We start from the raw sequence: 27,880 nt of genomic DNA on the forward strand, positions 1-27,880 counted from the left end.
GGGACCTCCAGATCTACATGCACTCAAACGTAAAGGGATATGCTCGTTACACAGAAGATTCCTTCTATCCCAGCCTATGACTTGAGCCAATCACTGTATTAAGAAATGCTAGTAGTAGACTGTTCCCCTAGTCTGAAGGTACATTACAAGGTTCGCAAAGCAGGAGATTCAAATTTGTAGTGATCCAAGTGTACAAGAAATACACGCAACTTTTAACATTTAAACAAGAATAATCAGTCTCATTATCTTTCCTATTGGCCAATTTCAGGTTGCTCTGTAGTATGACAGCCTGCAGTATTTATTTTGGAAGAACCTTCTAAAGTCATCTATGAAAAGGAACATGGCCTTGTAAAAGAACACGCAAATCCTGGCAAATCCTGCTGGGCAGGTAGTCTACTCAATAAAGCTAATGCATTACCATGCCAATTCAAAGAATCCATACAAAACTAAGGCTACTATGGAAGAAGAGGAAAGAGGTATTCCCCATATGCCATGATTGGCAACACCATTTCGGTAAAACTCCTGAGGTTCACTGCTGTATATTTTCAGCATGGACAAGAACACACACAAACTATGGTAGCAGCCATTTTAAGTTCATTTTAAATGAACTTTAAAAAAGGCTCCTTTCCAAAACACAGGTGATCTAAAATGGTTCCCATTAAGCTGAATCGACTGTGACTTGAGTCCACACATCACAACCACCACATTGTTGCTGCAACATGCAGAAAGACTTGCTCCCATTGTATGCATGCAACAGGATGATACATTCCACATTACAGTCACCACCTGTGGCAGCTGTCATGAAAAGGGTATTTCAAGCATCCCCCCCACAATCATAACATGCTGGATTTGGTTCAATAATTCTTGCAGAGCTCTACAATTGAAAGGGTTCTGTGCAATGTGAAAGCTGTACTTCACTTGGTCAACATAGAGTTGGTCCTTGATCAACTACCATTTTGCATCTTGATGTCCAAAAACTCACCTAAATATTCATTTAAATGATATCATTAAAGATCAAACTGCTTAAAATGTGCAGAACAAAATCTAGACATTTAAGGGAATGTATTTTTAAGTTACATATAAAAATGAAAAACAAAAACGAGCAAACATTTAGATTTGCAGAAAATGCTCAAGAGTATGATTTTTTTCCACTAAAATCTGTAATCTATTTGAAGGTTAGTGTTGTTTTAAGATAAAGCAGCCTTGAAACAATTCTCTTTTGCAAATTATCTTGCCTCCGAAAACAATTACATAAAAGTGCATTGGTCTCAGAAGTTGTCCCAAATGCATTGCTTGCAACACAATGCATTTTTCAAGTTACTGAAAAAGTTTCTTCATTTTATGAACTCAAATCACAATACAATGTTGCATCACAATTATGATTCTTACCTGCCACCTCTCTACCCCTGAAATAAGAACATAGAAATTGAGGTTTTCGAATGGGAAGTTTCAGAGGAGGTTCAGGCTCTAAACATGTTGGGAGATGTGACCCTGTGAGGAATCTTGTTTGAGGTGGGAATCCATTGGATTTCCTTGGCTCAGCTCCCCAGACTCCAGCCTGCTCGCTCTCTGCCCCTCTGAGCAGCTGCTGTGCAAGCACAGTTCTGCTTCTGCACATGTGATTTGTGGTCTTTCTGTGTTGTACAAGGAAGGGATCCACTAGCATGCCCAAGCATCTGCAGACTTGATCTCAGCTTGGCTTGCTTCCTGGCCAGGGCTGAGCACAGGCAAGAGGACCAGAGAGCACAAGAGCACATCCTCACTCCCCACTGCCACACCCAGATTACCACCACCCAAATAAGTACCAAGGAAAAATAACAAGTTGCTGAATGTTAACCTCCATGTAAGTAACTAAGCAGGATATTTTACAGTAGTATGAGTAATCAATCAGCAAATAAGGGAAGTATCAGCCATGAATTCACAATACCCAAGACCCCCAAAGCCCCTTTGATTTAGTAAACTGATATAGCAGCTTCCCATCACATTAAGATATTCTAACATTACTGTTTGTTGGGAGGGTGTTTAAAGCACACCAAGTTTTTTTTTTTTTAAATCTTATCCAAAAGAAATTCTCCCCATTCCTCTTCATGTTTTAGATATGAAAACAGAAAAGGAGAAACAGAAATTATTCTACAGCAGACTATGAACAGTTGACAGTAGACATGGGAGAAAAGTCAAGATGTCTTCTCTTTCTCATATTGTGGGTCACATCTATGAAAACTTTAATCACTGTCCGACTCTTCCTTGAATTTGGCTCTGATAGCCTGGCCATTTTGAAGAGGCATTTCTTCATAGTCACTCCTGTCCAAACACATATTGGAAAACATCTCAAACATAAGCAACACAAAATTACAGTTCTGGGCAATGAGAGAATACAACATAAGATCTTCTCAAATAATGGGTCTGCAAATAGTATTCTTTAGCTTACATCTGAGGGTTCTCATTTCCTGTTATGCTTTTAAAATCTGATTACATTAGAGAGCTGGTACAGTGAATTTCCTTTAATTTTTTAAAGTACCACACTTCTTTAAAGGCTTCCAAAATAGAAAGCAGAGGTGTGCACTTCAAATTCAACAGCTGGCAAGATATGGTCCTGTTGTTTTAACTTGACTTAGCTATTTCAATTATTTCATTTTTAAAATTTGGCTTTAAGTTTTTAGTGACATTTGACGATGTTTTAATAGGTATCTGTATTTCATGTGCTGTTGTAAACAGCATAGAAAGCTTCAGATACTGGGCAGAATGGAAATAAAATTAAGAATAAGACAAAAGAAGAGGGAATAAAGCAGGGTAACTTGGCCTCATAAAAGGGAAACAAAACAAAAAAAAAAACCCATGAAAGATTATTCCCATATAATCCAGGCAGTTGTGTATCCTCACAGAAGGAGTACAGGCACAGCTTCTTAAGTTGCAATGCCTCAAAGGTAATAAGGAAGCAAAATTGCACTCTTTCTGGCCCTCATAATAGATAAAAGGGTTAGAAAAGGCAGGGATATAATATGCAACCTGCTTTCCAATTTGAGGCTTGGCAGGCAGAATTGCTGCAATGCACTCACACGATCTCTCCTTAAAAACACTTTGCACTTGCAAACCTACACTAAGCAAAGTGCTTGTTTTTACATTCACTTTCTCAGCTACATATTTATTTCACAAGCATGTGATTTCTCCCAAACTCAGATCTCAGGCCACAGGGGTCTCTTGTGGACAGCAAACTTCACTGATACAAAGACAAAAAGGACAAATGAGTCAGTGTGGCACAGTGAAAACAGCACTGGGATTAAGACTGTAGAGAGCAAGGGTTTAAATCTAGGCTCAGCCATGAAGTTCATGGCAAGCCATGGGCTATTCACTTACTTTCAGCCCAGCCTACTTCACTGGGTTTTTGGGAAGGGAAAATGTGATGGTGGGCCATGCACCACTCTTGATTTCCAGAGAGGCAGGGCTTTTTTTTAAAAGAAAAGCAAGCAAGGAGGCTAGATTTACATCACCACGTCCCAACCAACCAACCAACTGCAACCTTATTCAGCTAATTTCCCCCATCACAAAAATCCACCACACCAAGATCACACTACCAAACCAGGAGAAAAATAATTATGTGCAAGTTTATTCATAAGGCACAATTCTATGCATGCTTATAAGGAAAAAAAGACCTAGAACTCTCAGCATTCGCCTGTCTGCACTGCTGGCTGGGAAATGCTGGGAACTGTTAAAACTTTTTCTGCCTAAACATATATAGGAATTGTGCCCTTAAAGATAAAAGCACAACCATTAACTACAACAGCCCTGCTTGCAAATGTATCACCCATTATCAAGGAACTGAAGATAGCTAATACATTGCCCAGATCCATCCTCATTTAGCTATTAAGTTGCCGGATTTCCAGCTATCATTTTAGGTATTCTTCTTTTTTCTTTTTTTTTTACAAATGCTGACCCTTTACTAAAATGTGGCCTAGTATTATTCCCCCCCTTTCCACAAGCATCAGTTTCCCTCTATCTTCCTCTCCTAATGCAACTATCATCAATGGCAGGATTGTTCTTTCCCAGAAGGAAACTAAATGTCTAAATTTAAACATGAAACCCCATCACTTCTTTTTCATACAACACAAGAAAAACAGTATGTGAAGTAAGTGATACTACTGTAAATACTGGGTTGTATCCCACTGTGTACTTCTGTCAGCAGAACAGACACCAAATTTTCCCTTACTTCCCCCATGAGTCCCCTAAATCTGGCTCAGTGGACTCAGGGATTCTTCAGAAGAGATTTGACGAAGTTGCAGGACAGAAAGAGAAATTCCCATTGTTGCTCATATAATGCTGGATCCAGCCCATTACTTACCCATAAATCACATCATCATCTGAATCATTTAGCATGGAGAAGGCAGGATTGTCTTTCAACTGAGACTCTAAAAAGAAGTTGCAGGGAAAAGTTTATTTTAAAAAATACATACCTTCAATGCTGTGGAGATAGTTCATAAAGTATGTCACATTTTTAAAGGTTTTGTAATGCATTCCTGTTTCTCTTCATCGTATCCAAAACCAACACCCCACACAGCTTATTGGACAAAAACAAATGAGGTCCATGCTTGAATATTTCAGAAAGCAATATGAAATCAACTTCTTGCAACAGGATTTTAACTCACCATACAGGGCATTTTTGGATGGAGAATACACAAAGGCTAGTGTGTATAGATAGAAGTTCAATAAGCCATAGAACGATAGGAATTCTGCAGGTAATTACAGTCAAGGATATCATGCAAACAGCCAAATCAAACATTATTCTCCATATTTATGTAGGAGTGATCAGAAACTTGGCCTAAACTCAAAATGAAACATATAAGAAAATAATTTATCATCGGAAAAAAAACATACAATCGTAGAATATTAGAGTTGAAAGGGGCCATGAAGGTCATTGGGTCCAAGCCCCTGCTGTTGCAGGACACCATGTTATACCATCCCACTCAGATGGCTGTCCAGGTTCTTGTTGAATGTCTCTAGTGTGGAAGAGCCCACCACCTCTCTAGGCAGCGAGTTTCACTGTCGTATTGCTCTGACAGTGAGGAAGCTCTTCCTGATGTCCAGCCTGAAATGACGTTAGCTTTCTATTCCCTTCCTAAAGGTAGCTGCACACCTTAAAACACTGCTATGTACAAAGCTGTTCTAACATACTCAGCCATCACCAAGGTCTTTGAAAGCTCCCACCAACATTCGTGCTGCATCTGGTTGAAGTATGAAGAGCACTTTTCTGCAGCTGCACTAAAATTCGACATGCATGGAAGTGGAGAATACAAGTCCTATAGTAATAGGCCACTGACCCCATCTCCATTATATACGGATGTCTACTAGATGAATCTCTCAAATCAGTCTTGCCTCTACATACACGATTTGTCTGAAACAGTTTAACAGAATGTTACATTAGAAGGATATAATTGTGATAATGAGTGGAGAGTTCAGCCACAAAGTTGTCCTGTAGAACCTGGGCTCCAAAACGCAGATAAAGTATAGCAATGCTGCAGATGGGGGGAAAAGAAAGAAAGTTCATTTTGCACCTCTTTTTCACAATAAAGCTCAACTGAATGGAATAATACTAGTGAAAGTAATTAATTTCCCTCATTAAAATCTAGAACACAGGAAAAGCTTGATCCTCAGATCATGGGTACAGTGACAAACCCAGGTTTAGGATGGAAAAGAAGATTGTTGCAACTGTTACAAATCCCAAGGCTTTGTCTCCAATGGTGTGATAAAGTTCTAAGCTTAACAGAAGTGTCCAAAGCAGGGCTGAGGCACATGTGGCCCTCCAGATGCCACTGGATTGCAACTCCCTTTGTTTCTTCCCACCTGCTATGCTGACCAGGACTGACAGGAAGTACAGCCCAACAACATTCGGAGGATCCCATTCCTCACCCCAGGCTAAAGGAGTGTGACAAGGAAGAGGTTTTAGAAATGGGAGGAGCTGGGAAAGGGATGAAAAATGATTGAAGGGGACCTTGGAAAGAAGATTAACTTCACACTTAACAGGTCTTTAAAAAACAAAACCTGACTGGCTGAGGGAAGTTGAGAGTGACAGGCCAACACATCTGGAGGATAGCAGGATGGGAAGGTTGCTGCAATGAGCTGCAGCTTAGTATTTTACACTACAGATGTTTTATTATCATACGTTGCAGTGGAAATTATACTACTGAGAACTTTCTTCTTTGAGGAAGCAGCTTCTTACCTAATGACCAGCACGACAAATGTCAATGCAGTCAAGAATTTCAGCCTGAGATCTGAGAGAAAAGGAGAGCACAGAGTTATCTGAAAGCAGACACAACTAATCACTAGAAGAGCAACTCTACAGCAGTAGTGATAAGCAGAGAGCAGAGCTTACCAACATAGGGCATGTTCCGAAGTTCTGAGCATGCCCTGATTATCAGGAACAGAAGGTACAAAATGTACACAACTGCCACCACAAGGAAGAAGACCTTCATCCCCTGTTACAAAAATATATTAACAAGCGTTACTTATTTATTTTGTTGGCATTACGATTCCATCTCTTCCTCCCCATTTCAACCTTTTTATAGTACATGCAGAGACACCACCTTGGTAAGGATAGACCTTGCCAGAAGAGGATGCAACATTCTGGATCAGCTGTTGATCCAGTGCCAAAGCTACAATCCCCAAAATCCTCAGCCATAATGCCCTGCTGGCTGGGGATGGTGAAAGTTGTAGTCCACATATTTAGACAGTACCAGGTTAGATAAAGCCATCCTATATGTTGCCTTTCAAAGAAAAATCACTTAGTGATTTAAAAAGTAGCAAAGAAAGTGCTGATCAGTTCTGGTCAGTTTTCTGGAAAGTGTACACAAACCTTAAAGAGCCACAGAGAAGAGGAAAACTAGAAATTTTTAATTTTTTAAAATTAGGAAAACTTACAATGTAACAGAAGAAGAAAACAATAAAGGATTATAGAAGATATACTGTTTTGCACTAAGGATATCAGACTGACAGGCCAAGGAAAATATCTGGATTTCCCCCACCAAAAAATCTAGTAGTCCATTCAGGATTTCCCCCAGAACACAAAGTGCTACATAACACAAATTTACCTGAAAGTTAGTTGCATCAATCCCATACTGGTATGTTGGGTCATGAAGTTCATTGACACTAAAAAAAACCCCACCAAGATTATGAATGTAAGGATGTGTAAGACACTATCATAAATCCTATAATACATACACAGAAACTAAAATTTTGATGTTTTGCCTTTTTTGCCTCCAGAACTACACATTTAAAGAATATAATAGATGTAATGCTCATTTAACAAGATAAAAACCAACTGAAACCAAATAAAGTTGTTTGTGAAAAAGAATGAAAGCCATGAAACTCTACAGTGTTATAAATACCAACTAATACTGCTGAAAGCACAATTAATTAGAAATACTGAAGGCAACCGTGCAATAGGTGGGTTCGCACATGATGCTAAGTCATCCTGCAAAGAGGTCCCAGTGGGCTGGTTGTTCACTGAACAATCCAGTCAGCTCCAAATGCATGATCAGGCTCACCATGGCTTGTTCTCCCCCTCAGCCTCCCAGCCGGCTCCAGCACATGTCCCAGTGCTGCTCCTGCAGGAACCTGCCCATTTCCCCCTCCCTGCTCCAACTGCTATTTCATTTTCTTCTTGGCTTTTTTAAAATTTTATTTTTCAGAGTCTCAAAGCAGCACAATCAGTGTTGGTTGAGATCCACCTTTTCAACCTTTCTCTGAGTCTGCAGCCACTCCAAAAAGGGGAGATATAATTCTCCCCTCTCCCACTTCACTCACTCCTTTTGGGGGCACTTATGCAGTTACTGCAATTCTGTAGCAGTTTTTAAAATGCAGGAATAAATGTAAATATAATGACTGGGAAGTAACTAACAAGGAAATTTACACTAATTTAAGGGTTGAGAAGTAAATGGAGGGCAAATGAAGCAGTAACTGTTCAGATAAGGAAGGGGAAGCAAAGTGTTGAAAAAGTGGAAGACACTGAAAACTGCCAGCTCAATACTTAAAATCAAGATTACAGGGCTAAGGAGGTGTACGCAACTTTGTTTATATGCAGTCACCCTTTGACTGCTGAAGCAGAGAGGCAAACTGATCAGGCAAGACTAAGCATATTAGGCAACTGAAAGCACACACCTGTAAAGAACCAATTGTGTGAATTTCAGAGGCCCAAAAATATGACGCTGACTGCAATTTTTTATGCCCCACTCCACTCCAAAAAGTTACCCATGATGGGTTGCTATGCCATGCAACCCAGGACAAGGAAAACAGTGGGCTCCTGTATGTTTCAAGACACATGTTAATGTTTCCAGACACATGTTAAGGGGTGAAGTGATCAACATAGCTAAGAAAATGCTCTTTTAATATCAACAACAACTATGTATTAACACAGCAACCATTTGGGTACTTTATTAGTGAAACAAAGAAGAAAATGGAAACAGAGAAATGGTGAATCTCCTTAAGAGAATAATGTTCAAAGAAAGCATACAGAAAATAAGACTGTAAAGTCTTCTGTTAAAGTATGTTTTTCTTATTCAAAGAAAGAGAGGTCCGCCTGGCGCCGTCGTTATTTGTTTTTCGGCGCCAGGTGAAGACCTTTTTATTTAGGCAGCATTTTAAATGTTAATATTATTGAATTTTATTTGGCCAGGGTGGCTTATTTTATTCTAATGTATATATTTTAATTGTTATTGTTTTAATTTATTGTGTATTTTTTCTATGTTGTGAGCCGCCCCGAGGCTTCGGCAATGGGCGGCATAGAAATGTTTAAATAAATAAATACATACATACATACATACATACATACATAAATGCAAAGAAGGAAGTCACTTACGTCTGCCATATTCCCAAGGTAACGGAAGCCAACCACAGAAGACCAACAATAAGTAGTTTAGGAAAATAGAATGTTAAGCACTTCCTCTCTCCCTAGTTAAAAATACAAATTAAGAAAATTCAGCTTGTTTTCAGATATCAGTTAATTTACAATATTGTGAAATATCAGTTCATTTCAAGAAAAATTCATATTACAGTACTTGGTTTTACCAGTCACAGTCAGCCTACAGTTGGAAAATCTACTGCTCTCCAGGGAGTAGTCGTCAAATTTGTGAAGATTCTCTTGAAGTAGCCACACATACACAAAATATAGATATATACACACATTCTGGAGTATTTCAGGTCCTGCTTATTATCACATTAGTTGATTTTGGCTGATTCTGCTGGCAGTCAGCGTCAGGACAGTAACAGTCTGTTGCATTCCTACTGAATATAAAGTTAGCAACACACAGTTTAAGCGCTTGCTGTTTCAGCTTCGATAGGAAGCTTCCCTTGGGTATTCCTCAGAAAGGCCAAAAGGTAGTGTTTAGTCTCTAAACATGGCACATGCGCACAGGTCAGCAAGCATCTGCTTTTTTCATATTTGGGGGAAAGTTCAATCATTTAAAATGTCAGCATTTGTTGTAACACAAACCACTGCATGTGGTTACTTTTCTCTGTGTTCAGAGAGGGTGCCAAGAAATTAAGTGAGCATTTATTTATCTAATCACTCTGTCTAATCATAGGCTGCCCTTCAATGCAACACTCCCATTGTAAGCATACAATCTGTGACCCGATGATTGATGAAATTTAAGGATGTTTCATTCCAACAGAGCCACATAGTACTATGTGCCTCCTTGGAGCAGAAAAAATGGTCTGAAGCCTGAATGGCTTCGGGCTGGGTCACAGGTGACTGAGAGCAAAGGCAATGATAGAGCCATACAGCCCAATGCTGCCCTTGGACAGAAGACCCAGGTTCTAATCACTGATGAGCCATGAAGCTCATGGGTACTCTTGGACTCCCTGGGAAGGATCCAACAGTGCCTGTGAAAATGGGCTTTCCAAACCAGTGTTAGCGAATGTCATTAACATTGCACAAGCGTAGGTTTACACTAGCAGTGTCGATACCGCTGGATCCTTCCCCTTCCTCTCACCTTCATCTACACAACAGGGTTTCCAGAAGAGTTTTATTTTATTTATTTATTAAGAAAGCTTCTATGCTGCCCCATTCACCGAAGTCTCGGGGCGGCTCACAATAATAAATAAATAAACACAATATAAAAACAGTATAATTTGAGTCGATCTGGCCAATAAATAAATAAATAAATAATATTAACAATTAAAATTACATTTGAATAAAAAGGTCTTCGCCTGGTGCCGAAAAACAAATAACAACGGCGCCAGGCGGACCTCTCTGGGGAGCACATTCCATAGATTGGGTGCCACCGCAGAGAAAGCCCTCCTCCGAGTACTTACCCTCCTAATATCCTTCACGGAGGGTTCCCAGAGAAGGGTTCTCCCGCTGATCTCAAGGGGCAGGAGGGCATATATGGACGTAAGCGCTCCTTCAGGTAACCAGGACCCAAGCCATTAAGGGCTTTATAGGTCATAAGCAACACCTTGAATTGGGCCTGGACTTCAATGGGGAGCCAGTGAAGCTGACGGAGAACTGGAGTCATGTGAACATAACACCCAGTCCCCGTCAGCAGCCTGGCAGCTCTATTTTGAACCAATTGAAGTATCCGGACCATCTTCAAGGGCAGCCCCACGTAGAGCGCATTACAGAAGTCAGGAAGTCACCAATGCGTGTGTCACTGTCACCAGGCAGTCATTCCCCAGGTAGGGATGCAGCTGATGGATCAGCCAAAGCTGAAAGAAAGCGCTCCTCACCACCGATGTCACCTGAGCTTCCAGTGAAAGCTCTGGGTCAAGGAGCACTCCCAAGCTGCGGACCTTGTCCCGAAGAGGCAGTGCAACCCCATTCAAGACTAAGTTCAGGTCCCCTTCCCCAAAGCCCGATCCGCCAACCAACAGGACCTCCGTCTTGTCTGGATTGAGTTTCAGTTTATTGGCCCTCATCCAGCCCATTACCTCGGCCAGGCACCGGTTCAGTACAGCCACTGCCTCACCTGGATTGGTAGACAACGAGAGGTAGAGCTGGGTATCATCAGCATACTGATGATTCCGCAGCCCACACCTCCTGATGACCTCTCCCACTGCAAAGCAGTGCCTCCGACCCCCAATCCCGCTAGCCTATCCAGAAGGATACCATGGTCGATGGTATCGAAAGCTGCTGAGAGGTCCAGGAGAACCAACAGGGATGCACTCCCCCTGTCTTTCTCCCTGCACAGGTCATTGTACCGGGTGACCAAGGCAGATTCAGTACCATACCTGGGTCTGAAGCCGGACTGAAATGGGTCCAGATAATCAGTTTCATCCAAGAGTGCTTGGAGTTGTCCCGCCACCACCCGCTCCAACACCTTGCCCAGAAACGGGATGTTGGCCACCGGTCTATAATTAGCGGCCATCTCTGGATCCAGTGATGCCTTCTTCAGGACCGGTTGGACTACCGCCTCCTTTAAAGGGGCAGGTACCCGGCCCTCCCTCAGAGAAGCGTTAACCACTTCCAAGATCCAGGTCCCAATCCCATGCTTGGCATTGTTAATTAGCAAAGATGGACAAGGGTCCAATAGGCAGGTGGTGGGACGTACTCGTCCAAGCACCTTGTCCACATCATCAGGTCCCAGTAACTGAAATTCATCCATCAATTTTGGACCAGACGGTGACATTGGTATCTCCCCAGAAGCCTCTGAATCACTAGTGGAGTCCAGCTCCTGACGAATTCGTGACAAATGAGTTGAGAACCATCCCTCACTTGGAAGAAGGGCAGAATTTAAAAAGTTATTACTACTGCTTTTCTACCAAGAAAATACATTCAAGGCAGCTTACAGTAAAAAATAATGCTTGAGTATCATAAAACAAATACATTAAAACACAATTAAAATGCAACAGAAGAGAAACATCACCCAACCCAACAGACATGCTTACTAATGGCCTGCTTGAATATAAATGTCTTAACCTGCTGGTAGAAAGACAGTTGAGAAAGAGCCAATGAAATCTCCCTTAGCAGAGAGTTTCTGCAAGCATGTTAGCAGACACAAAGAACACCTTTTCCATATTGCAACCAAATATGCTGCTGAGAGAAGCAGTACTGCAAAAAGTAAATATCCAAATGGGCTTAGGACCCCATCTGGTTCCTATGGGAGAAGGTGGTCTTTCAGGTAGCCTAGTTCCAAGCTGTATAGGTCACAAGCAGCACTTTGAAACTGATGGCAGCCAATGAAACTGCTGTAACAAGGAAGCCATACTGCTCCCCAGTCTTAACCTTAAGCCTGAACGCACAGTATTCTACACCAGCTTTCAGTGTCTGCACAGTTCTGAAAGGCAGTCCCATGTAAACCACATTACAGCAGTCCAAACAGGATGTTACTAAGGAATGAATGGCTGTGGCCACATCAATCATGCACAAGTGAAAAAGCTGACCAGTAAATTAAATTTGCTGCTTCACAAGTGAGGCAATGTGCTAATATTCTTTATTTAGAGCCCCATTTTAGAAGTATTTGTTGTGGATAGGACTGAGCAGTGATCTAAGCAATGTTTACCCAATAATTTTTTTAAAACAATAACATGAAAATGAAGGACAGAATGTGGGTGGCACTGAAATTTTAGCTGCTCCTTACCTGCACTCTGATCCCATGGTAGACACAGAGCCAGAAAAGTAGCAGTGCACACAAGAACAGTGACTGAAAGAGGTCATCCAGCATTCCAGGAAACCAGCTGTTGATTAGGAATGAGAGGGGGAAAAATGGATCTGGAAGAAAACGGAAGAAAAAGTCATGAGACATCACTCTCAGACAAAGTAGTTTTCCTTTACTCCCCCCACTGCTCTCAGTTCAGGTTTGTACCAAGCACAACTGCTAAGTGTGCAACATGTAGTTTGCATAGGCCATTCCCAGAACATTTTAGTTCAGCAGTGTTCTTGAGGAGAATCTGGTGACAGGAACCCACCTACTAAACTATGGGATGGATCTAGGGTTTACTGAATGCAGGTAACAGCTGTTGGAAGCTGAGCTCCCCATTGTAGCCCTTCCGAAAGTACCCCACCAACACTCAGGGCACCTTGATGATAGGATGGCAGTGCAGGGGATTGAGGGAGAAACCCCCAAATCGGGTGGAGGAATGGCCTTGGAGTTTAGAAAATGGAAAGATAAAATTTTCATCAACAAGCTCCATAATGGCAGCTAAGGTTGATTGCGCATTTGGGATAACAACCCAGGGGAAAGTTTCCTGAGTGTGGACTAATGGACAAGGGACTGGCAAACAGAGTATGGGATTATCTAAAGATTCATAATATCTGTAAGGCTACCACCCTGTGATTAATCACTGGCCCTTTCCATTGTTTAATATGTGAATGTGGGCACTCTTTTACAGCCAAAGGCCATGATAGTAAGCCTACACGAGAACTGGCAATCGTCAGAATGTCTGTCTCTGGACTCTGAAACTCCTTTCCTAGGGAGGCTTCATAGCCCTCATCTCTAATGGCCTTCACTAGCAAGCAATATACAAACGGACAGACAGGGCTTTGGCCTGTCTTGTTGATTATGTTCTCTTGATGTTTGGTGGATGATTTTAAGGTAGCTGCATTTTTATCCACTCCTGATTGCTAGCCACTTATTGTATGTGTTCTTAATGATCTTATTTTGTTGTTTTTAATTGTTAGCCTTTTATCATTAGTTGTCTTGGACATCAGCTGAGATGAGATAAAGAAAATAATAAATGAAGCAAACAAAAAAGCCAACCCAATACTCAGTCAAGGCTGGAACATTTCTGCTAAAACAGAGGTAGGCAAATTGCAAGCCAAAACATCTGGAAGGCCACAAACATCCGTCACCTCTAGCCAGCACAGTTAATTGTGAAAGATAATGGGAACTGTAAGCCAAAACATCTGGAGCATCATTAGTAGCCAGCCCTTATACTAGATCATGCTGATGCTCAATCCACCTCTGTTCTAAAATGCAGTTAATATAACTCATTTTTCCTTTTACAAATCTCACCCCTCTGTAAAAGCAGATTTTGTACAGTGTAGTCCCAGAAACCCTTCATAGCATGACATAATTCATAAAAATACCATTATAAAGCAAAAGCAAGGGAAGGAGGATGGACATCCACTTCTGCTCTATTCCCCAATCTCGCATGGAGAACTTGCGCAGGGAGTGTGCGAAGAGACACTGCAAAGGAGCACAAAAGAAAACAGCAACACTTACACAGCACCTATTCCAAGTTGGCTCTCAAGGCAACTTGCAACGTTAAAAGATTTGAGCAATTACTGGAAATATGAAGCAAGTTAAAGATATACATAAATCAACCACGAATATTAAAATTAGAGGAAATGTCAGAATTAAAACAGCAATAAAAATATAAACAATAATGTAACACTCGTTACATTAGATAGCAAGTTTTGCAAAGATGTCTTGTGTTTCGAAGAACAGGGAGGTTAAATGAAGGGCAAAGGCAATGCAGAAAATCACCAGTCTTGTACAGTCCCACATCTGGCCCTAGAAGAACAACACTGCCACTGAATGAAAGCTTGCTCAAATTGCATCTGTGAGTGCGAGAAGGAGGACATAACGGGTGAAATCCATCCTCAGAATGACTTGCAATAGCAGGTGACTTCCTTCTTCCCCCTGCGCAGCCTCAAAATCTGCTCTACAGAGCTTGGGTATCTTCCAGAGGAGAGGAGCAACCCTTGTAGGAGCAGAAACCAGTTCACACAAAATTGGATTCCATCGCAGCTACTAAATCTACTCTACTATTGCACTTTCTTACTTTTCCTTATCATACTTCTGCATGCACTGCTTTGAGTTCAACCTATGCTTCTTGCCTCTCTCTGGTATAGGAGTATTTACCCACAAAATTGGTCAATGTGTGTCTTGTACAGTCAAAAATTCTTTGTCCGAATTGTCTTTGAGAACCTCCAGTACAAATCATTCCTATTCCAAACAGAAAAGAATGAACAGAAAAGCAAGCAGCAACAAGCAAAGCCAAACAGATGGTGGTCTATCTTAGGAAGGGAAAACTTGCCGACACTGATCTACAGTTGTTAAAGAAGAGCACAACTTACTTTTTGTATGATCTGGTCAGATTGTTCTAACCCCATGAACTCACCTTCCAGAGTGATCTTACTGTCTTATATTAAAAATAACTAGGTAGTAAACACTCACTGTGACTATGAATGTGAAAACCACAAACACAAATCGGAACCAGATTTCCACTTGTGAGAAGGTTGGGTTATAGGTTTTCCACTGGAAGAAAGAAAGAAGCATGTCAATCTTTAAAAAAAAAGGATCCAGGAATGCAGAAAGGATCAAGAGTATCTGACAGGAGCATCATAAGGGCACCTGTATGCCAGCCAGCAAAATTTACCAGCAAGATCAAATCATTTACCTCAAACCAATTCAGAAAAGTAAAGAATGATCAACCCATTCTTCACATTGAAGGATTAAGGGCAACTCACATATTATCTTTGGTCTATCTGAGTCACTTCACAATGATTACTTCCCACATCAACATGTGCAGTGCTGGCATGAGAAGTACTACCAGCATATTAACAGTAGTTAATATAATATAAATATAACAGTAGTTTGCCCTAGTACTGGGACCATCCTCAGATGCCCTGCTCCCAGCCCCACCAAATCCTGAAGTGTGTTTGGTGAAGAGGGGTTCTCATATTAACTGCCTATGCTCTGCATTTTCTCTGTATTACCAGAGTACTGTGGGAAGCATTTCTAAAAGAATGTCCATACAATGAAAGGTAATATTTGACCTGGACCAAAATTTATGGGAATTTCACAGAAACCAAAGTCAGTGAGCCTTTCCTTATGTAAATTTATAATAGCTACAGGGGCAGCAGGGAACACAAAATGCTATCCTATTTTAACTAAATATCACAGCTTACTGAAATAAGCACTTAGATGTAACATCCAGTTTCACTGAAAAACCCAATTACCCAATTCCTTTCAATGCAAATCTCTCCTGCTTGAAGCATGCTTTTCAAAGCTTGTTTCTTGCCTCTAAAGTAGCCTTCTCCGATCAGTTGTGTTGGATCCTCCGAGCTCCCAACTCCCAGCATCCTCTAACCAGCACCTGGAGGGTTGCAAGCTAGAGAGGACTGCCCTAAGACATGCCAAATGTTGTACCTGGTCAGCTCCATTAGCATTTGGAGGCCAACTAACAACATTGAGCAGAGTCAATGGAGGTGACAAATTGCTTTTCATTAATTTCTCCGATCTTCTTCCAAATCTGCACTTTAACAACACGGTTCACAAATAAAATATAAACAGTAGTTTGCCCTAGTACTGGGACCATCCTCAGATGCCCTGCTCCCAGCCCCACCAAATCCTGAAGTGTGTTTGGTGAAGAGGGGTCCTTTTCAGTGGCTGTACTTCAGCATGGAAGTCTTGCCCCTTCACACATTCAGCTGGCCCCTCTTTACAGTTCTTTCCTTTTACTGGAAAATAGTGACCCATTTACTATTGCAAAGGCAACACCAAGATTCCCCATTAAAATTGGACTTTCAGTTTCAGTTTCCTCTACTATTTACACTTACTGTAAAGTTAAAGCTCTTGATGTGGTAGTCATGGGAAAGTTTCTCAAAGGCGACAGTAATCTCATAACGTGTGTAGTTCAGGTAACCAAGATGAACCACAATAATTTCAGCACATTGCTGTGAAGACATATTGGGGGAGGATTGGCAGAGAAAGAAATTGAAAACAAAACAAAAGCATAATGACAGCATATTTACAGGTCTGAGCTTTCAAGCCATTCAGTGCTGTGTTGACCATTATAATAAAAAATGTTGTTGCTGTTCAGTCGCAAAGTCGTGCCCGAGTCCCTGTGACCCCATGGACAACATTCCTCCAGGTTCTTCTGTCTTCCACCATCCCCCACAGTACCCAACCCCACACCCACCTCTTCAGTGACCCCATCCAGCCAGCCCCTTCATGGGTCACTGTCTTGCCTCAGCGAAGGGGCTTGTGTAGTGCAATGAAGCTATGAGCAGGTGCGCCTGAGCCGGACAGGTCATAGCAGAGAGCTCTGACAAAAGGTGATCCCCTGGAGAAGGAAATGGCAACCCACTCCAGTATCCTTGCCATGAAAACCCCATGGACAGAATCATAATAAAAATAGTAACAGACTGAAGTTGTTAAGTGTTAAAAGACATATAGAAAGCAATTCGTTTTGGGGGATGGACTGCTCAATACAGAGCATGAAACCTAGCTCAGTGTTTAGCCTAACATGGTACTGCCACTTTAAAATATTCAGCTTGACATAAAGATGAACCTGGAGCTTACATCTCTGGCTGAATGGGAAAAAATACTTAGCAAGTGATTTTGACATGAGGTCAAGTGCATCAGGTCACACCCACTCAGATAAAGATTACACATTATGACTTCATTAAGCAGCACCAAACTAAATGCCTTACAATTAGGTTTTGCAGAGTAATCAGGAAATAGAAATAATTACATGCCAAGCAAAGAGTAGCATACCTCCAGGGTGTTAGAGTAAATTGGTATTATGTATACTAGCCAAACAAAGGCTTATGTCTTCAAGCACCACAAGAAATGGAAAGTACTGGGGTGATTTAATTTGGGTCCATCTTAACATCTGTTGTACTGGATCCACTCTGCTTTGCTCAATTTTCCCTTTTGGTCTAAACTGGATGTAAAGCTTTTGGGCCTTGGTTAAAACCTCACAAGAACACAGGACTCCAGGCTTTTGGTGTTCTGGAGATCCTCACCAGTCCAAATAGCTTTCAGACCCTCTCTCCTTACTGGAAATAATTTAGTTACTGGCCTTCAAGGCCCAGTACCATGTTCCTGGTTGCACGACAAGCCCAGCTGCCCAAATTTCATCCATGGTGCTCGCCCGCCACTGAAATCACTTTAAGCCATGGGAGCCAGGCAGGGCCTTGTAAAACTTCATTCCCAATCAGAACCTTATTTCTTCTTCTTGCACTGTTCCAGAATGTTTCAGACCCTCCTGAGCAGGTTGTCAGGGTACAAGGGGAAATAGGACAAGCAAAAATCAGCTTGCCTTCTGTCTGCCATCATGGTTAGTAGATCACGTTGCTTTGATTAGTAGGTGCCAGAAACAGGGCTAAGAGGTTCATACGTATAAAACACAGTCTGCAATTCAGAGATAACCCTTCCCCTCATTTTAAACTGAGAAAGAATTCATCCACCTAGCACAATTCAGTTAGCCCTTACTGAAAACTGTTTCTCAAGATCTCTCCCTGTTTCTAGAGATGCCAAGATTTGAACCTGGAACCTCGTAAGCTGCTATTCTGATTATGGCTTTCACTAACAGATATGCCCCTCCTTCACCCATTTGAAAGAGATGGGCCTACCCCTTTTTAATTCCGCTGTAAGAAATTTCACAACACACGTACCTGTGCACAGCTGAGTGTCCTTGTTCGATTGTAACTCTCCTTATTGAAGTATTTTACACTTGCATTTTCCACTACACCACGTATTGTAACTGACATATTGAAGTTTACTTTCCATTTATTATCTGAAATGTTAAAGCAAAAACAAAACACTGTAAGATGCAGGTTAAGGTATGTACTTTTCTAGTACAAGAGCAAACGTAGTAATTCAAAATCACAGATCCTACTGTATAATCCACAGTTCTATGCATTACATATATTGTAGGCTCCACCCCTACTGCTGCCTTCTATTACATTCTGAAGTTCTGTAAAGCAAGGGGTTTAATCAAGCACCTGACAAACTGCAGTCTAAGACTGGTATAGCCTCGGTGTCTACACACCATGCAGGCAAGTGATGCACATACAACCTGAGGTAGTTACTATGATATAATTAATGTAGTCAAGTATAATCCAAAATAAATTTTATACACTCTTACCATAAGGTTGATCCAACTGCACTACACATGTTAGCCATAACTGTTGATTATAAGTAGATAATGGCTGTGAACTTAAATTAAACATCCTCGCCTAGAAAAAGGTGGAAACAAAAGTTAAATCAAATTCATTAATTCATTCTTCTACAATAGCTACTACAATAGCTACTTAATCAGGAAATTAAGGCTGATGAATGAAGATTCTCCATGCACAAAACTGACTACCACCTTCCTGTTAAGTGTTAATTTAGAAAAAGGAAATGTTTTCTAATCCAAGATCAGGTTAACCTGCTTGGCAACAATAGAAAATATTTTTAAAGAGCTTTCACAAACAAGAGATCAACTGTAGGTTATTTATATAAAATTAATATAGTGTACACAAATAGGTTATTTGTGAGAACTTAGGGCAGTCAATCACGAAACATTTCAAACCCATGATTCAGTCCTTAGTCATAAGAAACATTCTAAAACTGAAGAAATCTTGAATCTTGTAAGCAAGAGGCTTTTCTGTGGCGTGAAAAGATTTGGTTGCATGGGGTTGGTAGCCTGAGTTATTGCTCATATTTAACCAGAAATATTCCATAATGATACTAGACTAGAGGAGAATTTATGAGCTCATATGAAGCTGCCTTATACAAAATCAGACAAGTCACCCAACTAGCCTAGTACTAACTCTCCTCCTAGCAGTTCTCCAGGAATAAGAACACAAGAACATGAGAAAAGCCATACTGGATCAGACCAAAGATTCATCTAGTCCAGCATTCCAAACACACAGTGGCAAATCAGCTGCCCACAGGATCCCTCAATCAGACAAAAATCTTATGGCTACATGGGATATGAAACTGAAGACACTTGGGACTGAACCTGGAAGCTGCCATATACAGTGGTACCCTGGCTCACGAACACCTCAGTTCACGACCAAATCAGGTCACGAAAAGAAATTTCATAAAAATTTTGCCGCAGGTCGCAAACTCTGCATTGGGTGACGATCATGAGCGCGCCCACCTTCCCTGCATGGGCATGATCGCGGTCATGCCAGGGGAGGAAGATGGTCACATTTGTGCTGGGGGGGGAGATGACCGCGATTACACCTGTGTTCCCTGCCTGAGCGCGCCCGTACCCGCCTCCCCCCAGCGCACCCACAATCGTGCCCGCCTCTCCCCACCCCTCCGCACGATCACTGGTGGGGAGGAGATGGCAGCGATCTTTGTTGTTCTCTTGTCACTTTGCTTCAAATTTTTGTGAGTAAAAAAAATTGTTGCAGAATGGATTAACCTTATTTACATTGGCCCTTACGGGGAAATTTGACTTGGCTCATGACCAATTTGGGTCACGACCAGAGTCCTGAAATGGATTAAGTTCGTGAGCCAATGTTCAAATACAATCGAGATATGTTAAAGATTATAAAATGTGGGTTTTTTATAAGGAATTAACAACATTTGATCAAATGATTTTAAAATCAGATTAAAAAATGATAAAAAGAATGTATAATTTTCTTTTGGATAAGAGAATGGAAGATGAACAAGTTAAGGAAACTATGATAACACGGGCACAAATTTTTGGATATAATATTGAGTTACAGAAATGGCAAAAGTTGTGGAAAAGAAATATTAAGGTACCCTTAGCAACTTCATATAAAGAAAATCTTTATAAAATGTTTTATAGATGGTACCTTTTGCCAATAGACTAGCAAAAATGTTTCCAAATATGTCAAATGGATGCTGGAAATGCAAACATAAACCTGGTACTTTTTATCATATGTGGTGAACTTGTGATAAGGCAAAAAAATTGAACTAAAATACATACATGGCTTAAGGAAATATTATAAAAATCTTTAATATTTAAACCTGAAGTCTTTTTATTAGGCATTGTGACTGATGATGTTGACAAACAAGCAACATGTCTGATTCTACATGTAATTACTGCGGCAAGGATTGTATTTGCCCAACATTGGAGGAGTGAAGAACCACCCACTGATGAACTGATTTTTAAAAAGATTCTGGACGGTGCTGAAATGGACAGGCTGACTTTGTCTCTGAAGGAGAAAGAGGATACAGGCTTCTATCAAACTTGGAACTCTTTTTATTATTGGCTAGAGAAACGGGACTATGTGTCAATTTGAATATGTCTATGGATTGTTATTAAAAAAATGGGAGGCTGACCCAGTAGGTCTGATGTCTTTGATTATTGTTTTTAGTTTTTTTTGTTTTAGTTTATAGAAAATAATAATAATAAAACTTATTTTTAAAAAAAGTTCATGAGCCAAGGTACCACTGTATAGCATGAGTTTTACCCACTTCCACATCAGCATACTATACAGATATAAAGATTGCTGCAGGAAAGGTGAAGACACTGAGATTACTGAGGTTTCATAAGACACAGCTCAATGACAATGCTTTAAAACAAAGATGGGTGGACACCCAATTCTTAGGCATTTGTGTACAAATTAGAAGCTTTGCAAAGTCAGAATGCACCTCTATAAGCACAATGTAACAAGACTTACCTTGGAAGCATTATTCAGTTGAAGTACTGTAGGAAAAGAATCAATGACATAGGGACCTGTATGACATTCAGAGACATGAGTTTAATAATTAAAAATTACAGGAATTATGGACTATATCAAGTTACAAAAGGCCCTGTCATGAATAGCAAATAGTACTTTATTTTACATATCGGATGAGGAATGTTTCTTACACAGATTCCACACAGAATTCTATAGCACAGCAGTATCTCATACAAGAGGCTAACCCTAGTTTCCAGTATCTTAAGCTACGAAACTCAAGACTCCTTATAGAACAAACAGCTCCTCACTGCCAATGTCTACAAAACCTCAGCATTCAGCACAGTATGGCTGGGTTTGCACAACATGGAAAACAACTCTGTGCTGTTTCACAAAGCATGGATGTTTACCCAAACTCACTGGTTATCTCACAGTTACCTGGGCAGTACCTTGACATGCATCCTAGCAGGTGCCACAAGCAAAATCACCATTCTTTCCCTCTTCTTGCCTATGGAGCACAGCAGCCTCCTCCTGACTGGTCTGCTGCAGAACTGATGCAGGCTCCCCCATCCTCCACCTGAGTATACCTGCATGTCTGCAGCACTTCCCAAGCACTCCAACCTCCACAGAGATTTTTATTAAAAGAAAATAGTTAGGCTGCAATTCCCCTTTCTCCCTCTGGGTTCCTCTGTCTTCAAACCAGAGGTAGAGGAATCTGCCTTTCTAGTAGAATATTTGGGTAGGGCCAGCAGGGTAAGAAAAAATTAAGGGACACAAGCATAATCTCAGTTGGCTATCCCTGATTTCCACTGTAGCTACACTGACTGTAATAGCAATCTCAATTTTCCAACTTCAAGTCCTGAGGAAACATAAATGTCCTACCCATAATGGTATCAACAGATGTGAGGTTTGGAGAAGTGCAAGCAATCTTGGGGGGTGGGGGGGAACCTTGTGGGAACCCACACAGCAAAACAGCCCCATAGGCTTGAGCCTGATCATGAAATGCTGACTGACGGCACGTACAATTGTGGGTGGGGTGTTGATGGACTCTTGAGCAGGAATCCCTCCACACCAGAACATTTGCTGCATATCCTAGTTGTGTCTTAGTAAAATCAAAGTAAACATTCTGGAATAGTTGGTTAGTGTTGCAGAATCACCTATTCCATAGCAGAGAAACCTGCATATTTTGAACCCTTGGATGACCGTGGGTGTGACTCTATAGGGCAAAGAGTGCAATGGCAAAAATGGAGCAATGGGTGGGGTTCATGGGCAGGGTTTCCATTAGTTTCTTATTCTGAGGTGGGATCAGCTACCATAATTCTAATCATTCCGGCCACTCATCACACACACACATACTGGGAAAATATATAAAGTAAGGATATGTGTCAAGCGAACTTGCTAAACAAATGCAACAGGGGGAATGAGATACAAATATGTATAGAATCTGACCTCTTAAAGAAAAGATAAAGTCCTTACCTGAAATGCCTATTAAGACAGTCAAACCAAAACAAATGAAGAAGACAACAAAAACCAGGACAAAGTGGCCCTTGGACAACGTATACAATCGCATTGGAGCTAGCCTGCAAATAAGGAAAGAAAGGACGTCAGCAGATTTCCCACAAGTACCCAGTAACAAAACTTTATGTGTTTCTTCTTTAAATATTCCCCCAGAAAACTGAAGAAAAAAGGAAACTCATCCAATGAATTGGATAAGTGTCTGTGGTATTCAACCAATTAGGTGAGCTTGTTGTCCAGGACTTCAATCATACACACTTACCTGGGAGGAAGCCGCTTTAAGCCTAATGGGTCTGTGAGAAGACATGCATAGCACTATGGTGTAATGCTCTCATTAGATTGGTGACATGCTCATTTTGACCATATACCCCACCAAGCTGCATGTGCCTTAACAGTGCTTTACATAGCAGGTACTTGCCTTTAAACAAGAGCAGTTCTGCCACCTCTTTGATGATGTTTCCCCTGACCCCCAAAAAGACTGTCTCTTGTATTAGGATTGTAAGCACAATCCTAGAGGAAAAGGTGCAAGTTATGGTACCATTACCTGTGATGTAAACACACATAGCCCTAATGCACACAGCTAAACAGATTTTAGAACATCAAAACATCTCACTGGCTTTGTGTAAAATTTGATCTTATAATTGTCACACAATCCAGAGGTACATGCACAACCTATTGTAGATTTACTTTTGACCAGTGGCAATATCTGCTGCTTCATCCAATGGTAACAAAGGCATGGATCAACATTTTCCACATGCATAGCCATAAACTGACATTGGGATTGTCCTTGAAGCAACAGAAAGGTAACAAAAATACATTAGAGAGCAGATTTCCAAACTGTGGTTGGCCTGCCACCTATACATTAACCAAACTATAAGAGGAGTAACTAACCAAATTGCAAAAGGATTACTGAAAAGTCATGCTGAATGATCATGAGCACTGGTTTTATTGTTCTGCCTACTGAAAATGCAAAACAGAAATAAAGGATTATTTTGAAGCATTTTCCTTATGTTACATTTTACTCATGAAGCAACTATATTATGCAACATATTCTGTTTCAGAGGAACAGTATGAGGAAGAGTGAGCAAACAAATACCTTTAAAAAGGTACTTCTTGGAAAAAAAAGAAAAAGAAAATAAACCAGTTAAAATAAAACAAGAAAAGGAATCTTTATGGGCAGATCACCACATTTAGCAACAAAGATGGGACTGGGAACCAAGCTGAAACAACTCTTTTCATGCCTTTCTCTGCACATGTCCCCTTCACACCATAGCTGCTACTGTTCTAGCAGGGCTTCCCGGGAGTGGGAGGAAGTGACTGCAGTATTTACAGCAGGGGAAAGATTATGCATACACGTCCCTGCAAGTCATCCCCCAGAATGCAAGTAAGTACACTCACATCCCACTCTGTGACAGACACTCTTTCTTCCCCCTAACATGGACAGCGAATAAGATCCAGTGTGGTATTGTATAAGGTCACACACTGCTTTCTACTTAGAGACAGCAGAAAAGGGAGATGAAAGGCTGAAGCAAAGGTGTGCACAAGCTGGTGACCTGTTCCTTTTTCATACATACAAAGCCAGAGTTAGAAGAGAAGAAAATGTCACTCAGACCAGAACCTCCAGTCAGCCTCGTCCATGCAATCCAGACTGCAGTGCTCAAAACCACAGGAGTATGTGCACTGCAAGAAGGCCTTACAGAGCCATCTGCTTCAGATCTGTCATGCAAGCCAGCCAAGCTGCAGCGAAAGGTGAGGTATGGGGAACCATATGCACTCACCAGGGTCACAGGCCCATCCAATCCAGAAAAAAATATTCTGCCCAGTGAGTATTACACTATGAGCCCAACACATCCACCAAGTCATCCCTGATTTACCTCTGATGCAACAGTCCTAAAGGGAAAGACGTCTTAACCCCATCACTCAGCAGCATCAGAGGAGGAGAGAGAGAAAACAGATTTAAAGGAGGAGAAGAGAAGAAAACTCTCTAGAATTAATTCAGGGCATATAGTGCAGTAAAGTGTGACTTAGCATTCCCATGCCTGTCCTGGACCATTTCTGTTTAGGCAACACAGTGCAGAAATATTTTTGGAAGGTTAATCATCATAACCAAGTATGAAGTGGGCAAATTCTGTAAAGGGAGTCACAGCCTTCGCAGCCCTGAGCAGGGCTGCCAAGGGCAGCACATTTTGGAGGGCTCTCATTCACAGGGTCACCATAAGTCAGAGACAGCTCGATATCATGTAACAACAGCAATCATCTTAAAGCACAATCCTATGCATGCTGGGGAACTACAGCCCTTGTTTCTGCCTAAGCATGCATAGGATTGTGCACCAAGTGTGTTACAGCAAAAACTACAAAGCATCTGATAGTAGGCCAAAAGTGAATAAAAAACAAAGGCTACCATGGCAGTCCCTGAAGGAAAAAATCCAAAATCCATACTTAGTAAGTACCCAACCAAGACAACATAAAAGATGGTGCACACTTTCAAGTTCTAGAACTCTTCAATAGGCTAGGTGGCATAAAAAAAACAGGCAGTGGAGACAGAAAGTCCCACCCCCCACACACATTTGGGTATATGTTACAGCCATGAGGTCCAATGTTTAGATACAGTCTCAAAAGGAAGAGACTAAATTACTTTGTCTCTGGCATAGACAGGTGTTGCAGGTATCAGATTATGCCTAGCATTTTGGAACCAAGAACCTACACTTGACACCCATTCAGGATGAACAATTTATTATGACATAAGCTTTCATGAACTATAGTCTACCTCTACAGACACAGAAGTCTGTCCTGAAACAAAAAAGGTCATCAGCTTTAAGCCTTGGAGGAAGCAATTCTATGCCCCCTCTGATCCCCTTCCTCCACCCCCTTGCAGCTGGAGGTCCAGAATGCAAGCTTGGAGGAAAGGGGGATGTACTGGTTGGTGGGATAAGAAAGAGACTGAAGAGGTGAGGACATGAGTTAACATAATGCTACTCCAGCCTCTTACCCTTCAATTCTGAAATTCAATCAGGTTTACTTCTCATGCATCTGAATACAAGTTACTGGAAATCAACCATGAGAGAGGGGAGTTGTGGACTTCCCAGAGGCCTCTGTCTGGCCACCCTGAAAAACAGAAGGCTGGACAAGATAGGCCTTTGGTCTGATTCAGCAGGGTTTTTCTTATGTCTAAAGTATTCAAAGCACTTGACATAATTATGTACTTGTAATCCTTAAAATAAGCCTGAAAGGTAAGTCAGCATTATTAGTCCCCATACTGCAGGTTGGAAGCAAAACGTCTGCTGAGACCACCACCACAAATCCAAGGAGATTTGTGCAAGCAAGAATCGTGCAAGCAAGATTCAAACCAGAAACTTCCTGATTTGTGGATCAGCCTCTTAGCCACTAAATAAACTTTATGTAAAGTTTGCAGAAAGCTTAAAGACACTACATAATGCTATATATTATTCAATTCTTGATGAGCATATCAAGAGCCAGGAAACAATCCACTGATGTTGCCCTCACCATGTTGGTAGGTCATGCTAGAAGTTGTTGTCCTATTGACCTGAAGGGCATGAGGCTGAGGAAGGCTGTTCTCATGTTAAAAGGGGTGCATTTATGTCTATTCATTGCTTTTGATAATAAAAAGGACATTAAGCCAACTTCTTCCTTGACAAAAAGATCACATGCAGAAAATATTGGGAGATCAAAATCAGAACCACCCAACATTCAGCAAACTGAGATGCTCTTGTCTAAAACCTCTGCAAACAACAAACCTTCAACCAGGCAGTTATACTAAAACCTCTTGAACCATTCATAAGTTACAAAGAAACAAGGGTATGGAAAAGCACAGGTATGATACATTTCTGTTTCTCTGTGTTCTTTATCATATCAATTGGAACATACAAGTTTCAGCTGCAGGAAGGTACTCTTCAGGGACTCCATCCTACTTTAAAAGCTCCTGGATTTCTTAAAGGACAAAGTCTGCAACTACGTTTCAGGTGCAAAAGGTCTGTGCAGTAACATTTAAACTAGCTTTTGTATGACAATGTAACTTAGCCAGCACTGTAGGCACATTTACACCCATTGTTCAAATCTACACATCCCAGCATGGTTTGGTGGTCTTGTGAGGCAAATCACTCTCTTCATCACGCATTCTCACTAAAGCAAAAAATAGTAAGTCAAGATGCAGCACAATACAACCTGATACAATACAGAAAATGATCCTAATGGTTTGACCAGTAAATATTTTATTTATTTAACAGTTTTATAGAATGAGTGACAGCTCTCAGAATGGTGAACAATCTGATATCAAAAAGATGCTCAAAAATGCATCCCCCTCCCACCTTATTAATAAAGAGAAAGAAAGGGAAAGCATTCCTCAAGACTTCATCTCTAGAATTAACTCAAAATCTCTGTAGAAATGACACTCACTGTCCTGAGAATCCTTATCCTTACAGAAGTTGGGAAAGGGCTAACGGGGACTAAGAGTCAATGTGCATTTCTCACATGTTCAGGGGAACTATTACTTTCTAGTTTAGTTGTGTCTTTGAAAACCTGCATTAGGGTTAAATCCGGGCTCAGCTCAGTCTAGACGCGAGGGTATAAAAGCTGGTGCGTGTGTGCGTGTTATGGGAACGGGGACAGGCATGCTCTGCTTGTGAGCTTTTGGCTGGCCATGGTCGGAAACAGTCGCAGGGTAGCGCGGCTTCAGCCCTGTACTCCCCACCAGCCTCACTGAGCAGGACAAGAGAAAAGGCACAGTTCCGTCACTGCCTGTGACCAAGCATTACAAGTCCCAGCCCATGGGTGGGGTGGGGACGTAATCACTAAGCAAGCCGGACTAGTGAGGATCAGTCGCCGGCCGGTCCGCAATTTTGGCAGCGGCGCGCCAGCCTCCTCGCACGCGCTCCCCACTCGGCGACACGCGCTCAACCTGCTGGCCCACGCAGACCCCGCGCCCCTCAACTCACATGCTTATTTCCATGCTGCACATGCGCAACGCGACGCCTCAACTTAAGCAGCGAGTCTCCTAACCCGGCGGCAGCCGCACCTCTAAGCGGATCCGTAGCAGCATTATCCGCG

At 41.4% G+C, this 27,880-nt stretch overlaps 1 protein-coding gene across 1 annotated transcript; it reads right to left on the minus strand.

The window, feature by feature from the left end:
* TMEM181 (transmembrane protein 181) lies at positions 1 to 27,880 on the minus strand. Its single transcript, XM_044421940.1, has 17 exons — positions 27,769 to 27,880; positions 22,778 to 22,881; positions 21,305 to 21,360; positions 18,805 to 18,895; positions 18,332 to 18,453; positions 16,490 to 16,606; positions 15,105 to 15,185; positions 14,012 to 14,111; positions 12,564 to 12,694; positions 8,846 to 8,937; positions 7,080 to 7,137; positions 6,365 to 6,467; positions 6,212 to 6,263; positions 5,425 to 5,507; positions 4,641 to 4,730; positions 4,337 to 4,403; positions 1 to 2,301 (listed from the first exon to the last, which is right to left on the minus strand). The coding sequence occupies exons 1-17, from the start codon at positions 27,789 to 27,791 to the stop codon at positions 2,223 to 2,225; spliced, it is 1,449 nt and encodes a 482-aa protein (XP_044277875.1). The 5' UTR covers positions 27,792 to 27,880; the 3' UTR covers positions 1 to 2,222.

This window comes from Varanus komodoensis, unplaced genomic scaffold, assembly GCF_004798865.1.
Source record: "Varanus komodoensis strain SLA01 unplaced genomic scaffold, ASM479886v1 scaffold1, whole genome shotgun sequence".
Taxonomy (NCBI): domain Eukaryota; kingdom Metazoa; phylum Chordata; class Lepidosauria; order Squamata; family Varanidae; genus Varanus; species Varanus komodoensis.